The sequence below is a fragment of the Podarcis liolepis genome (assembly GCF_965112155.1).
Source record: "Podarcis liolepis genome assembly, chromosome: 9".
NCBI lineage: Eukaryota > Metazoa > Chordata > Lepidosauria > Squamata > Lacertidae > Podarcis > Podarcis liolepis.
This window is the reverse complement of record NC_139564.1, coordinates 45,435,537-45,451,989: the sequence shown is the minus strand read 5'-3', so window position 1 is coordinate 45,451,989 and position 16,453 is coordinate 45,435,537. Positions and strand designations below refer to the sequence as shown.

Genomic DNA, 16,453 nt, shown 5'->3' with positions numbered 1-16,453 from the left:
ATTCTGGAAACCTATGACAGTGGCAAGTGCTGGTATAGTTCAGATCTTCACCTTAAAACAAGTGGGGTGGAATCTACACATATATTTTAAAAAACGCTGTGAAAATGCTTTTTGAGAAAACGTTTTTAAAAATATATTGAATTTTGCATTAGCTCACTAGCACCATCTAGGGTCATATTTGCATAATGCACTTAAAACACACTAAGACATTATATTAGCAGCTGTAAAGCTTGAGTCCTTGGTTTGACTCTGACTGCTGCTTAACAGTGGGCTAGAGAGGTTTTTTGAACTCTAGACGCACGGGCCACATCTGCACTAACCTTTTAAAGCACAACGAAACCACATTGTAAAAGCCACAGCTTTGCAGTTTTGTTAAGGGTGCTGCGAGTTGTCCCTTTCTCCTCACAGAGCTACATTCCCAACAGACCCTAGGAAGAGGAATTGATTATTATTAAACCACTCCGGGTAATTTTCATTGAGATGACAGCACATAGGATCAGGAGGTTTAACCCCATCATTGCTGCTGTACTTCTTTTGAAAATCCTTCCAGCAGCTGTTATTGGCCTCTGGAGGGAGTCACCCATTCATCCCAATAGGAGATTTTCTTTCAGGCATAATTGCGACCACGGGGTGGTGGCGGCAGAATTTCATCACATTCACAGTGGGTTAATAAAGGTTAAACCTCCCCTTGCCACACACTGCAGTCCTAGTGAAATCCAACCCCTTTGGCTGCTATTACTATTTTTAAAAACCCTGACATGGTTACTGGAGACACATTTGGTCTGGTATCCTGTATACACTTGTCTATAGGAATATAAGAAGCTGTGTTATGCTGAGTCAGGCCATTGGCCCATCCAGTCAACTCTGACTGGCAGCAGTTCTCCAGGATTTCAGGCAGAGCAATTTCCTAGCCCTGGTCAGAGATGCTGGGGATTTCACCACAGACCTCCTGCCTGTGTCCACTTCCCATTGAACGCAGTAGAACTTACCGTATTTTTCGCTCTATGAGACACACTTTTCCCCTCCTAAAAAGTAAGGGGAAATTTGTGTGCGTCTTATGAAGTGAATGCAGGCTGCGCAGCTTTCGCTGAAGCCAGGAGAGCAAGAGGGATCGGTGCGCACCAATCCTTCTTGCTCTCCTGGCTTCACGGATAGCTGCCCGAAGCCTCCTGAGCGCAGCGCTCAGGAGGCTTCACGTTGCTTTTGCTGAAGCCAGGAGAGCAAGAGGGATCGATGGCTTTACTTCACTGGAGAGGCGCTGCACAGCTTTCCTTCTCTGCACAGCGCCCCTTCAGCGAAGCAGGAGGAGAAATAGAGCCCCTTCCGTTTCTCCTCCCGCTTTGCTGGAGAGGCACTGAGCAGAGAGGGAGAGAACTTTTTCTTTTCTTGTTCGCCTCCTCTAAAACTGGGTGCATCTTATGGTCGGGTGCGTCTATAAGAGCAAAAAATACGGTATTTCTGAGTAGATGTGTGCAGGCCTATGCTGTTAGCATCACATCTGGCTTCTCCACACATTCCTGTTCATGGGAGGGGATTGTGTGGCGATAACTAAACAGCGAGCTTTCATGTGCAAAAACTGGCTTTGCGGCTCTGTAATTTTAAACACGTGCCTCATGCGTTTAGATGAAATACAGTAATGTATAATAGCCGTAGATGCAGAGAAACGCTGGGATAAATCTTGTTCCTGTCAATATTACATACAACAGTTCAGCCTTCCCTGATTCTGCAAATCATTGTGGTGTCTGGATGATTTATGGTTCAACTTAGTGTGTTGTTGGCAATATTTTTTCATTATCCATTCCAGGGGGGCCTAGTATAAAACTTAAATGCAGCTGTATTTCATTTATGGCCTAATAAATGAAGGGCTAGTTAGTGCAGAAAGAGAAATTGCAGACTCTTTATTTTAAACCTCAGCTATAACTGCCCACACCTTTGTATTTTCCTCTGGTTGCTCCATTAGCATTATTGAAATTTCAGGCCTGTTTCTGAATACCTTGCGTTTTGGAGCAATTATCCTTTCTTTTGTTGAGGCAAGTTATTTATGGTTCTGGCAGTTTCACCCGATCGGGAATGAGAGATAAGACTATGAGCTGCTCCTCACATTATGCGATAGAAAACCCAGCTTTGCTCCCAAACTTTACACTTAAGAGGAAACTGTGTCCGGTTCTGGGTCTCAGCTGTCTCTTACGTTTGTGTATCGCATTCTTAAGTTGTACATTTAAAAAGTGTTAAGTATATATCTATAATGGGGGCCAGAGGTGAGCAGGGCCAGAGGCAAAAGTGAATGAAGTAACATGTGCAAATTTCACCTTTGTAGTATGGACACAGGTTTGTACACACAGTTGCCACACACCACTGTCTAACCTCCATCCAGACAAGCAAGAAGCATTAAAATTCAAGGTCATGTTCCAGACAGGCCCAAACTGTGGCCTAGGGAATGTTCTGAGGGCCAGATAGAGATGCCTAGAAGACCTGAGGTTCCCTGTGCCAATCTATAACATTTAAAGTGCGGCACAACCATGCAAGCCAGGTTATGTGTGACAGTTGCGTCTCCATGTTGTTGCAATTGTTGGAAGGGATGCGATAAAACTCGCAAAACCTGAAATGTGAACCTCTCCACATGAACTGCTTGGTGTGCTTTGTTTGTTTATATACAGATTTTTATATGGTTGCTCTGGCATGTAAATCAACCCTTATGTTGTTTCTGTGTTTCACCCCTGTCTCATTTGTTTCATAGATGTTCTCATTACTACTGTGGTGGCGAGCTTGTTATTTTTAGTTATAAAAGCTTGCATTCTTGGGCATAGAAAAAAATCGGTGGTACAAGGTTCTTTCCGAAACTGAGTACGACCAGACCGCAAATCAGTTGTATAACAGGATATGCTAAAATGCTCAGAAAGGCCAGTAAGCATGCAGATTCACTTCCCTGTGAAACATGAACACATTTGGCTGCGGTTCTGTGCACATCTATTAGGAGTAAGCCCCACTGAACACAGCGAGACAGACTTTTCACCACTGCATAGCACCTTCAACTGTTCTAAATAGATCTCCTGTTTCTTGACGATCTCTGTCTATTCTCCCTCACGACACCTTATTCCAGGGATGCCCTCTTAGAATACATATGTAGCACCATCTCTATGTCTCTCCAATTGCTTCCTCAAAACACAATTTCTGTGATTCCCCTACTTCATTGTTTACACCCCATATGCAACAAAATCTCAGTAAGCTGCATTTGCTCACATAGGTCTCTTGTTACCGCTGCTTTTCCCATTCCCACCACTCCACAGTAATATTTTAGACGGGAAGCAGATGTGAGGGTGCGAAATGTTTTGTGTCTTTTTTGCTTAGGAAGTATATTGCCATATACACTGCTTTTTTTTTTAATGGACAAATGATTACAAAAGGTAAGCTAAAGATTAAGGTTTGGACCAACTTCTGCGCATGAACGGGTCAACAAGTTTTCAAGCTCCACAAAACCACAAAGTGCTACAAAGGATTTCTGCTTCTGCAAGAGAACTTCCCTTTTTCCTCCTCTCCCTGCTCACTCTCTGTGCCATCCACAAATCTGTGCCAGAAGGCTGAAGGAACCCCCAGAGCAGATTCAAACTCCTTGCTCTAGTGAAACTACTTCACAGGATGCCATCCTATATTTTATGGCCTGTTCCATGTGATTTAAACCCTCGGTTTCACTATATACTTTATGGCAGGCATAGGCAAACTCCGGCTCGTCAGATGTTTGGGACTACAGTTCCCATCATCCCTGACTACTGGTTCTGTTAGCTAGGCATGATGGGAATTGTAGTCCCAAACATCGGGAGGGCTGGAGTTTGCCTATGCCTGCTTTATGGTGTTCTCCTCCCCAACACCAAGTGTATATGCAGCAAACAGAGTGTGATACCATGTGTGATCAAGCTGTGAAATGATGGAGGAAAAGAGGCTGATGGGTGTTGGAGTCCTACAGCATATGGAGGGCCACATGCTCCCAACCCCCAATTTATGGTAAATAGGCCCCATTAAAATACTGTAGCAAGAGTAGTTGCATGTGATGCAAAATGTCTTGCTTAAGTAAACGCTCTTCATTCTTGTTGTCTTCTATTATAAACCAGCTGAGGCCGTTGGGCTGCAACATTGTCAATGTTCCCAGTGACCAACATGGCATTATTCCAAAAGCCCTGAAAGAAGTTCTTTCCAGGTGGAGCCCAGAAGATGCCAAAAAACCTAACAGCAGCCTCCCCAAATTTCTCTACACCATTCCTAACGGTGGCAATCCTACTGGAGCCTCACTGACGACAGACCGCAAAAAAGATATCTATCAGGTATATTCATTAAATGCACATTTAATGTCACTGCTCTGGCAAAAAAAAAAGTGGGGGAGGTGGTGTCACATCACACGAACCTGCTGGATATTATGTCTCAGGTACTAGCAAAAAATTGACTAATAAATAACATAGTGGAGAACAGACCTCTATATTACAGGGACTCTTGGGAGAGGTCAGTGGATTTTGGTACATTCTCTTCACAGAGATACAGAAATCTTCTCATCTGTAGTGGTTGGTGGGTGGAGAGGGACACTTAACTGATGTCCCATCCCTGGCATTGGGGGGCAGCAGAGAGATCAGTGCAGTGAATAATCACTCATAGGAATGCCATATGCATTGGTTCCACCAATTGGTTCCACCAGGGCATTTGCACCAAGCCAATCTTCCTGCTGTCTTACCCCCTTCCTCAGTAAGCCACAACAGCAGCTGTGATGTGATGTCAGGAAAGCACTGCTGACCACCACTGCTGCTGCTGCTGCTAAGATCCATCTATGTGGAAATCAGACCCCAAATGAACCCTCCGAGACTTAATGTGATTTCTGAGAGTAATAAAAGTGGCAGTGCTGCCAGTAGATGTGCTGTTTGGTCGTGATTGTAAACACATCAGTTTCTTAATTCTAGGAGAGTTCAACAAGGTACGTAATTTGTTTAAAGTCTAGAATGCCTTGGGACTAGGTCATTTGAAGCCCAGCCACCACCACCACATCCATAAGAACTTGCCTGGGCCTGAAGATCAAACTGAGAAACGTCGTTCTCTGGCCTCCCATGTTAACCACGCTGGCAGGTGCAAGGGGCAGGGCCCTTTCAGCAGTGGCTCCACACTTGTGGATTTCCCTCTCCCAATAGCTGTGCTTGGTTCCCTCTCTTGTTGCCTTTAAACAGTCCCTAAAAACTTTTCTTTTTCCAATAGTTGTATTGATCTTATTGCTTACCCCTCCCCCATATATGCTTTTAATCCATATATATATATATATATATACATATATATATATATATACACACACACACACACACACACATACATACACACACACACACACACACACACACACACTTGTTCAGTTGTTTTTGGTTTTAACATGTTTATTGTAAATTGCCTGGTGATGGATCATCCTCAAAGATGGGACAGAAATATATGAAATGCATGTTCTGTGGCGCCAATGTGGTTGGGATGTAAAAAGGGTTTTCTTTCTGTCTTTTAAGTTCCATATTTATGTACTCAAGCAAATACAATTTTTAGAAGAAATCTGTTGCATGTGGCTAATGACTTGCCCAATTAACAGATATACTTTTAAATCTGTGATTAAAGCATTAAACACACTCATTTAGAGTCTGGCATACTGCACTCTGATGCTCCTGACTTCCAGCCACTTGAGCCTGAAAGCGTATATGGATTGCTGCTACCCAGACCAATTTTCTTAATTAGCTTCCATGGAAAGTGCTAACCTGCATCCATATGCTTTTGCATGCCCTCTCTCCATTGGAATTAATTAGAATCCCATCATTTTCAAGAGATGCGGGTGCATGTGAGAATGCACACAGATCTTAGGATCAGGGCAAAAATCTCCACTGCTTATTCATAATTCCATTTGAAACTAAGTTTGGATTCACCTGACACACCTGAAGACTACTTTGTGTGATGGTGTAATGGCTTAAAGGGGAACCATTTGGGGAACAGAATGTTTCTGATTTGATTAAATATTTTATTGCACGTATGTGTCAGTGGGTTGTTGTTTCTCCCCCCCTTTCAGCTTGCAAGACAATATGATTTCCTTATAATAGAAGATGATCCATATTACTTCCTTCAGTTTGATAAGGTGAGTTTTCAATTCTGCTGTGCGCTAGCATAGATTTTGCTATCTCTTCTAACTTGCATCCTGCTGATACCACATTACTGATTGTATTTTGAAATGATATTTCCCTATTCTTTCCCCACTAAGCGGAAAGTTATGTTCTCATCATGGCATTTGCAAAAGTGCAAAAATAAAAGGGTGTCATGTGCCTCATTTTTGGCAGTAGGGATGGACAGATCAGTCCATGTCTGGTTCATATCAGCTTAATGTACATTTATTCATGAGCCTGTTCCATTCTGTTTACACATCAATATACATTTTTTGAAATGCGCAAATTCACATTATTGAGCTTTTTTATTTTGTATACAAAATACACATATTTTCACCTGTGGATGACAGAGGTCTTGAAGTGGGCAGTACAGCTATTCCTGCAGCTCACAGACAGAAACACTCAGAAATTGTGACAGAATACTTTGCTCCTTCCTTCCTGTTGAGGCTCAGACCATTTCCTGTCTAAGCTTAGAGCACATCCTGTTTGGGATCTCTCTCTACCTCTTCTTCCTCAGTTCCTCTTCTCCTTATCCTTCACTTTTTTGCCTCTGGTCCCCTTCCTTTTTCTCTTCATCATTTGTGTCTTTTGCCTTTTCCTTACCTATCTATCCTATTAGATAGATAGGTAGATAGATAGATAGATAGATAGATAGATAGATAGATAGATGATAGATAGATATACAGACAGACAGGCACACGCGCACGTACACACATCTTTAAAAAAACATTTTTTTACCTCATCCCTCTGTTGCCTTTATCCTCCACCCAGCTGACAGAAAGGGCTTCAGTCTTCCAACTAGCTCTCCTGCATGGGTAAAACTTGTCCATCCTCGTGTTCCAAAGTGGTTTCTAGCAACAAAAAGCCCATGGCTTGGTGGTATTTGCAGTCAGTGCCCAGTCTTTTGGGATTTTCTCACCATTGGCACAACCCTTATTTTTGGCTCCTGACAACTGGAAAGAAGAAATCTCCAACCATATACTGAATTCAATGGCTCTGGCAAGTGGTGAAAAGCAAAATGGCCATAGTAGCAGCTGGGAAATGCCGTCATCTCAAACGTTGCCATTTCTCATGCAGACAAACAAGATGCTTTCTGGCAATGAAGGCATGAGAAAGAATGTGGGACTCTGACATCAGGGGCATGTCTGTGTTGCTGCATAAATAGGTTAAAAACTATGTACGTTTTAAGAGTTGGAGCCAACTAAGTTCTTCTTGGACTAGAGTCATTGAAATGAATAAACTTAAGCTAGTAATGATCTATTCATTTCAATGGGCCTACTTTTAGTAGAACTAACCTTCCACCATGTGTTATACACCCCTCTTATACTTCTGCTTATAAAGCACTGGAATTCTTGTGTTAACTTTTACTAACTAACCTTTGTGTTCTTTCCACAAGCCTTGGGCACCAACATTTCTTTCCATGGATATTGATGGTCGAGTTATCAGGACGGACTCTTTCTCTAAGATCCTCTCATCTGGGTAATATTGGTTTTTCCTTTCTTGACCATATGCCCCAAAATGGAAATGCAATGATGTGGGTTCTGAGCTTGGGTTTTCCAGCCACACACTGCAGAAAGAACCTTAAACTATTAGTATAGCCATAGGGGACGCGGGTGGCACTGTGGGTTAAACCACAGAGCCTAGGACTTGCTGATCAGAAGGTCGGCGGTTCGAATCCCCGCTACGGGGTGAGCTCCCGTTGCTCGGTCCCTGCTCCTGCCAACCTAGCAGTCAATGTGTAAGTAGATAAATAGGTACCGCTCCAGCAGGAAGGTAAACAGCGTTTCCGTGAACTGCTCTGGTTCGCCAGAAGTGGCTTAGTCATGCTGGCCACATGACCCGGAAGTGTACGCCAGCTCCCTCTGCCAATAAAGCGAGATGAGCGCCGCAACCTCAGAGTCGGCCACGACTGGACCTAATGGTCAGGGGTCCTTTTACCTTTACCTTTATAACCATAAAAGAAAGACTGCTTCTTGCCTTCCCCATTACTTTTATTTCACTTACTTCCCCCCCCCATCTGCCACTCTGTCCTCCCTCTTGTCAGTTACTGAGAACTAAATTCTGCTCTTTTCTAGAGAGTGCAAGTACAGCAAATGCTAAGCATTCACCTGAGCTGTCAAAAGTTCCTTAGCTATAGGTGCTTGAACTCCTAGGTTCTTCTCCAGTTTCTGTAGTATTGTCTCATTTTCCTTCTACTTCCTCTCTCATAATTCTCTTCTATGTATAGAAAGTCACGATAAATGTCAGGAGCAAAGGAACGCATTCCAGCACAAATGCATTGAATTGTAATTACATATTTAAATGATGAAATGTTACAATTTGAATTAATTGTTGTTTTTTTACATAGACTAAGGATAGGGTTTCTAACTGGTCCCAAGCCTCTCATCGACAGAGTTATTCTGCATATTCAGGTTTCCACAATGCATACCAGTACTTTCACGCAGGTAAGAGCCAACAAGGTTTCTAAAAGTATACGCAACAACTGTGGAAAGCTTCATTGTAACAACATGAGGGTTGGGGCAGCTCCTGGGGTGCAGATTTGTGGGGTGCATTGGGAGAGAGGGGGGACTATTCCATTGTGCAATTGTGCAAGCAGAAATCCTTACGCTGACAGAACATTCACATTGCAGAAATTGGATACCAACCAATGAGAAAACCATTATGTAAAATTGCCCACCTTTTTTGTAATTTCAGCATAATTTTCACAAAGTTTGCACATCCGTGTGTGTAGATAAATAAGTGTAATTGTCACGTATTAGCACTCCTTTTAATTTATTATTAGAAGTAATTATGAATTAAGAGGGTTGAGTTTAATTTAAAAAAACCTTTTAAGCGTGTTAATTAACAACACAGAATGTTATGGGAACTGGAGCTTTTTGCAACTAGCCCCTTGTCGATTCAATTTCTATTCCTTTGAGTTAGCAACATAATTGAGAATGGTGGAAAGGGAAATGGCAGCACACAAGGGAGCGGTACATGCAGTCTCTGCTTCTGGGCAAATGAACACCGCTTAAAACTTACACAGCAACACTGGGCCTAATCACTTTGACAGGGTTATTCTGTAGTTGTGGAACACCTTAAGAACTGGGCACACAGATTTATAGAGATCAAAAACCTTGGGGAGAGATAAGAATAGCTGTATCAGGCTTACAGGCTCACCATGCTGGCTTTAATCTCTGTAATATAATGTTGTTCGGAGTTATGTAGTTTTATTGGTGTGAGCCTCCCTGAGCTCCACTTGGGAAAGAAGGGCGAGCCATAAATGTGAAGCAATAAATAACTAAATAATAAATTAAAGGGGTTAAAGGGAATTTTGGATGCAATCTTACGTAACTTTCCTGACAGTAAGGCTCACTGGACTTACTTCTGAGTAAAGACGGCATGCAGGTTTTCCAATACCTAGGCATTCTAGCTTGTTTATTAGTCTCTGCTTGATAAGATATTTACTCTAAGCTTTACTTCCATAGCTTATGATAGCCCAGCTTCTTCAACAATGGGGACAAAAAGGTTTCTTGGACCACGTAGATGGGTAATGCGTGTATATTTTACATTACTATGTTGTTGTCATTTTGTTTTCACGTTGGGCTATTTTCCAGTAGCCCAAGGCTCCATCTTTAAGACTTTCAAGGAAACATGATTAGAATCAGGCCTCTACTTCTAACATTATCAGACATAACTGCTGCATTTTTTATACCAAGCAGGGCTGTACATCATGACCTTTGGAACGAGGGCAAGAAATAAGCCACTCCATGAGTGGCTAATTATAAACTTAAGGAACCGTGGAACTGCCAAGAAGGCTAGGGATGTTAAGACAGCTAGTGTCATCCAGTTTGCCTCACAAAGCAATTTGTGTGCAGTGTCTAGCGCAGGCAAATAATTACTTCATTGGTCCTACTTTTTGTATTTTGTGCATCGAAGAGCATATACTCCAGTAGCTGTGTTGCGAGACCAGCTTCATGTGGCTCTTCCTTTCTATCTATCCATGAATTTCCATTAGAGCTGGCCAGGTCAAGAGCTTTGTAACTCCAGGAACTGACGGTGTCCTCCAACTTCTGCATTATTTTCCCCCCTTCCTTTTATGTCATGTCTTTCTAAATTGTAAGTTTATTTGCGGGCAAGGTTGCCTTTTTTGTTACTGTTTTTATTAATCTTACATAGGTTGCCATGGGAGCCTTTTTTTGCTGAAGAGGGAGATAAAAATATTTAAATAACATAAAACTACCATGGAAACATAAAACATGTACAGTGGTACCTCGGGTTACATACGCTTCAGGATACATACGCTTCAGGTTACACACTCCAATAAGCCAGAAATAGTGCTTCAGGTTAAGAACTTTGCTTCAGGATAAGAACAGAAATCGGGCTCCGGCAGCGCGGCGGCAGCAGGAGGCCCCATTAGCTAAAGTGGTGCTTCAGGTTAAGAACAGTTTCAGCTTAAGTACGGACCTCCAGAACGAATTAAGTACTTAACCCGAGGTACCACTGTATTATTTTACAACTGGCCAATTAATAGTACCATTGGAAGAGCCTCACCTTGCCCCAGTACAGACACACACAAACTTGTTAATAGCATACTATAGTGAGAAACATATGTAGAGACCTACCGGGGGGGCCGGAATGTGAGCACAGTATTACATGGCGCCAGTATTTGCATACTTAATGCTATGAACATTAAACATTCAAAACGGTGATGCGTACCTATGCGCTATTTACATCTATTGAAATCTATGGCACCAAAGAGGATATGCATACACAAAGACCAGCCATGTAGTTTTAACATATGTGCCCCATGAGGACTCTTTAGATGTCACTCACCACTGGATTTAGGGATTTTTCTCTAAATCACCACTATCTCCCACCTGCCTGCCCCTAAAAAGCACTGACAAGAAATTTCATTTTGTGTGATAAGCCACTGCATGCAGATGAATGGCGAGGGACTAAAACCAGCTTCCACATTGCAGTCGCCATTTTGTGTACACTCCAGCCCTTGGTTTGTAACAGATTTCTGTTTCATTTATAAACTCACACTCTTCGTTTTTGCTATCAGAGTTTTAATGATGCAAAAGTTCTCTTGTTGAGTTGGCTTTTCCTCAATGATGTTTGTATTCCAGTGTGGTGGACTTTTACAAGAAGCAGCGGGATGTGATGCTTGTGGCAGCAGATAAGTGGCTAAAAGGTTTGAAGACAAGAGTAATATTTGAACTGTAAATCAATTGTTTTGTTCCTGTATGTGCCATTCAGGGCCGGATTTAGGTTTGATGAGGCTCTAAGCTACTGAAGGTAATGGGGCCCTTTATATGTCCAGTTGTCCTTTGTCAACAACAAATTATTGCTGTTTTTTTTGTGTTGAATATATGCTATATGGTAATTTATGGACCTAATAGGTATCTAAAGCTGTTCGCACATAACAAAATATGTATTTTATCAAAGTAATTGATACAGAAATGAGCAAACCAGTAATATTTTAGGGAGCAGGCTAGCAAGCGGCGCCCATTACTTACATCATAGGTGCCTAGACAACACAAAACACCGTTGCTGTATGTAGGTTTTATTTTATTTGTTTTTTATTTTATATTTTAGAAATGTGCATCCAGTTTTTTTTCCCCTTTAAATTTTTTTGGGGGCCCTAAGCCATAGCTTGTTTAGCTTATACTTAAATCCGGCACTGATGCCATTGCGAGCCAATGTGGTGTAGTGGTTAAGAGCGGTAGTCTCGTAATCTGGGGAACCGGGTTCATGTCTCCGCTCCTCCACATGCAGCTGCTGGGTGACCTTGGGCTAGTCACACTTCTTTGAAGTCTCTCAGCCTCACTCATCTCACAGAATGTTTGTTGTGAGGGAGGAAGGGAAAGGAGAATGTTAGCCGCTTTGAGACTCCTTTGGGTAGTGATAAAGTGGGATATCAAATCAAATTGGTAGGGGAACCTCAGGCTTGGGGGCTGGATATGTTCCAGGCCACACTCCTCCGCAGCCCTTTCTGTTCCTTCATCAGGTGTTTATACCTGGCTGGAATGTGTCCTTCAACTCTGATAATGCCTCTTTCATTCCCTGGAGGTAGGATAGGAAAAAGTGTGTCAATGTATGTAGAAACTAGCCTACTGTACAATGGTAAAATCTATATCCATTGCCCTGCCCACTTTTGCCTCATGTCCCATCCTTAGTGTCATGTGGCCCTTAGCAGATTGCCCAGAAGGGAATGTGCCCTCAGGCAGAAAAAAGTCCCTCACCCTTCGAATATGTGATAGAGGTGTACTGCAAGAAGGAAGGTAACATAGGGAGGAAGTCCATAATTTCCCTCATTTGTTCAGAAAAGTATATGAGAAGATGTGCACAGCAGCTTAAGAGCAGCTCATAAGTCTTACAGTAAATCATCACAGAACGTAAAAGAAACCCAAACTTGTTAAAGAAGAAAAATTACGTTATTGCATGAAAGTTATGTTCTTACATGTTTCCTTTCCCTGACTGTTTCTCTCTCTCTCTCTCTTAAGGCCTAGCAGACTGGCATTCACCTGCAGCTGGAATGTTTCTATGGATGAAAATCAAGGGAGTTTCTGATACACAAGAGTTGATAATGAAGAAAGCTTTGGAGAAACAAGTATGAAAATCTATACTATCCTAGGCCTAAAATGATGTTGGGAGAGAGGGAGGTAATCATAGTTTTAACAGTGTCTAATATTGGAAGAGGCAGAATAAGCTTACGAACTGAATGTGAAAGATTTGTCTTTAGGTGCTGCTGGTTCCTGGAAGAGCGTTTAACATTAACAGCTCCGATCCCAGCTCTTACGTCAGAGCTTCCTTCTCGCTTTCTTCTCCAAGCCAGATTGATCAGGTGAGTGCAGTCTTGCTGTGCCTGCCAGCTTGTCAACTCTTTGGTCAGATTTGCTATCATTCAGCCTCCTATCATCATTGTCACTACGGCCAGACTCACAGGTGCAAGTCTGGGGCCCTGCATCACCCAGAGAGCCCTGTGAAGTCCGCACAATCCCCTGAGGTCTGTGGAAACTTGGCCCTTCAGAGAGAGGAACATTTGGGAACAGTGGCCAAGGGTTTGACCTTCAAAGGAAGGAGCTCGAAGCATTCCTGTTTGGTGTAGGAATGTTGCCAAATCAGCTAATTTAGAAAGAAAGCAGGAAGGTCCCTGTCCAAGCAAACATGCCACAGAAGGTCTGTACACACTTCCTATATCTAGCTCTGGACCATGAGAGATAGACATGGGGCCTGGAGGGAGGAGGTATGGAAAGTGCACATCTTCCCGTTCCTTGTAATGCTGCCTTCACATGTGCTCATGAGTCAAAATAGTCAGAGGAGAAAGAATAAATAGGACTTTGTTGAGACTTGTGTGGCAGACCCTGAACCCACACTTGAATGGCTCCAATCCTAACCAGTTATCATTCTTATTTATTATTGCAGGGTTTTCAGAGGTTGGCTGAGCTCATCAAAGAAGCCTTATGATTTTACCAAACGAAAAAGCCTTGATAAGCTAAAGAATCTACGGTCGAAACTCCAACCTTTTTGAACACACTGGGGTTTCCCAACTGTCCACAGCAGGGAGAGCCGTTGTGGGGGACCTCCAGATGTTGTTCGACTATAACTCCCATCAGCTCCAGTCACCATAGCCCATCGGATGATGGGAGTTGTAGTGCAACATCTGGCGGGCATCCCATTGGCTACCTGTGGTCTGCAGAGTATGCTGTGACGTAAAATGCACGCCTTTCCCCTCATGGTGGTGCTGCTGTTTTCAGGCTGTCCATAGCAGATAATAAGGTGGGGCTGCAGTATTCAACTGAGCTTCATCCAACAGAGTCGCTGCAGCATGCAGAGAGCGAGAGGGATACAGTGGCAAGGTTGGTGCAGTGTAAATTTTCCAGTGCAGCCAATTCACCATGCCAACCTGGCCACTGCCACACAAACCTCCCTCTCTTCATCCCAGTGTGCTGCAGTGACTCAGTCAGACAGAGGACAGGGGAGCAGTGCACCTAAAGTACCCCATCTGCTGCTAGAGGCTGTATATTGACATCTTGGAATATTGGTTAGAAGAGTTTGGATTTGATATCCTGCTTAATCACTACCCAGAGGAGTCTCAAAGTGGCTAACATTCTCCTTTCCCTTCCTCCCCCACAACAAACACTCTGTGAGGTGAGTGGGGCTGAGAGACTTCAAAGAAGTGTGACTAGCCCAAGGTCACCCAGCAGCTGCATGTGGAGGAGCGGGGAAGCGAACCCGGTTCACCAGATTACGAGTCTATCGCTCTTAACCACTACACCACACTGGCTCTGGTTATTCAGGAAGATCTAAATTAAGCTATGGCTGAAGTGTTGCCCTCAATGAGTCTTGCTAATTTTTGCTAGATTGAAATAGTTTATAAAACAACGCCCCCTTTTGTGTATCAACATGTTTTCCCCAGATTTTAATGAGAAATTATCTTTAAACCACAATAGCCCCCAAACTTTAGTAGAGGTGCCCTGCATCTTCTCCATCTCTCATCCACTGAACAAAAGAGTCCGAAAGTAATAAGGAAAGAAGTAGCAAGAACTGCTAAGAAGCGTGACTGCAGCCACCATTTCATGGCATCCTCCCAGAATTTACATTCAACTGATCAAATACCCATTTCCAAATAAATAGCTGCACTCTCCATGCAGAATGGCAAACCCGATATCTGTCTAAGGAAAGCAAGCAGATTGAACTCTTTCCACTTGGCAGTGAATCCCTGAAATCGAAATGGGAATGGCAAAAGTAAGTTGGGACAAGGACTTTCTTATGAGTAAACATGTAAAGGATTACACTATAAATAATATCAGTGGTTCTCACTGGTGTGGCAGGAGAGAATGGCAAGTGTTGCGGGAAGATTCAAGGATGATCAAAGAAACATTTAAGTGTGGTATAGTATACTATCAAAATAATTTGTTTAAATAATTTGTTTATTATTTATATTTGCAGATTATGGATAGATATTTTTTTCCAAAATCAAGCAGTGCTAGAAGTTGTTACTTTTTGTTTTCCAATGTATTTCTTATCAATAAAAAATTCAGTGTGTCATGAGCAATTTTTTATTCTGACCCAGACAAAAAAGGTTGAGATCCATTGAACTACAAAAATGAAGATGAAAGCTACTTCTGCTGACCACATGATGCAGATTATAGTAATGATAGCCATCATATTTGTCCCTGTTTCTGTTCAGTTTTTTTACATAATATATAACCACCGTGCTAAAAGTATTTCTCAATGTTACTAGTTTTTTGATGATAATATATATGATGGCCACACTACTAAAATGATTTCTCATTGTCAGTTGCCAAGAAGAAATGGTCCTTACTACTCTACACAGATTGACATTGTTAATTTTCTGATGTTCCAGAAGTGCCTGTGAGTTTGTCTCATGGTTGTTGTTTTTAATAAAAAGTTTAATATTAACTCTGAAAAGGGAAAAGTGCCTTCTCTTGGTAGAATATCTAAGGCTTTTATGAAGCATTTATGATCACATGATTAAGTGGATTGATTATATCTGTTATCTGGGAGGTTGCTTTCCTGAAATCTGCAATTGGAAAGTAAACGTTCAACTTGTTAGACTGAAGGTGGAACAGGCAACCAGTGGGGTCCTAAAGTTCTTTCCTAATATTGAAGTCCTCAAACAATCTCTGACTATTTTAACTGATTTTAATACTGTATTTTTCATTGCTATAACCAGCCCTGAGGCCTTATGGTGAAGGGTGAGTGAGAAATATAAGAACAATAATTAACTGATCATGGCTTAAAGTGCAACCTTGGGGCCCCTCTGATCTCAACTGATCTGCAAAATTCTCAGAAAAGAATCCTTAGAGCAATTATGGGTGCCCCTAAAAATATTCATTGGATTCTTCTCCTATAGACTTGGGAATCCATTTATTCTTGCATTTTCAATTATTGGATTAGAATTCTTTCAAAGACTCAGCTTTGTTGCTAAGAGCAGAATCTTCTCAGTCTACTGAAGAATTTTTATTTTCTAGGCAGGGGCAGACAGAGGACATAGTCAGCTCATAGTCAGCTAACGGTGGTTAAACAAATATATTTTTAAAGTGAATAAAATAGGTCTTGGCACAGACTGAACTGTCTGTGTTATCAAACGTCAAATCAACCCCACTGGTATTACTGCCCATAAAAAGTATTTTACTGACATTATAAATTCCCTTTACGGAAGGCTCTGATCCTTCTCAGGTTCCAAAAGAAGCTTTCTGCAATTTGAAATAGTCATTATGGGGACATTCCTTTTAAGTAGTGAGAAGGAGGGAGCAGACAATTTAGCTAAAATCGCACAA

General features: G+C 42.1%; 1 protein-coding gene across 1 annotated transcript in view; it reads left to right on the top strand.

The window, feature by feature from the left end:
* Positions 1–16,453, top strand: part of AADAT (aminoadipate aminotransferase) — an 84,224-nt gene that overhangs the window by 8,771 nt on the left and 59,000 nt on the right. Inside the window, exons 7-15 of the mRNA XM_083460421.1 lie at positions 4,107–4,316; positions 6,071–6,136; positions 7,558–7,640; positions 8,509–8,605; positions 9,629–9,690; positions 11,273–11,337; positions 12,650–12,756; positions 12,889–12,990; positions 13,572–13,604. Coding sequence (XP_083316547.1) covers positions 4,107–4,316; positions 6,071–6,136; positions 7,558–7,640; positions 8,509–8,605; positions 9,629–9,690; positions 11,273–11,337; positions 12,650–12,756; positions 12,889–12,990; positions 13,572–13,604 — 825 coding nt within the window. The remainder of the gene's footprint in view (positions 1–4,106; positions 4,317–6,070; positions 6,137–7,557; positions 7,641–8,508; positions 8,606–9,628; positions 9,691–11,272; positions 11,338–12,649; positions 12,757–12,888; positions 12,991–13,571; positions 13,605–16,453) is intronic.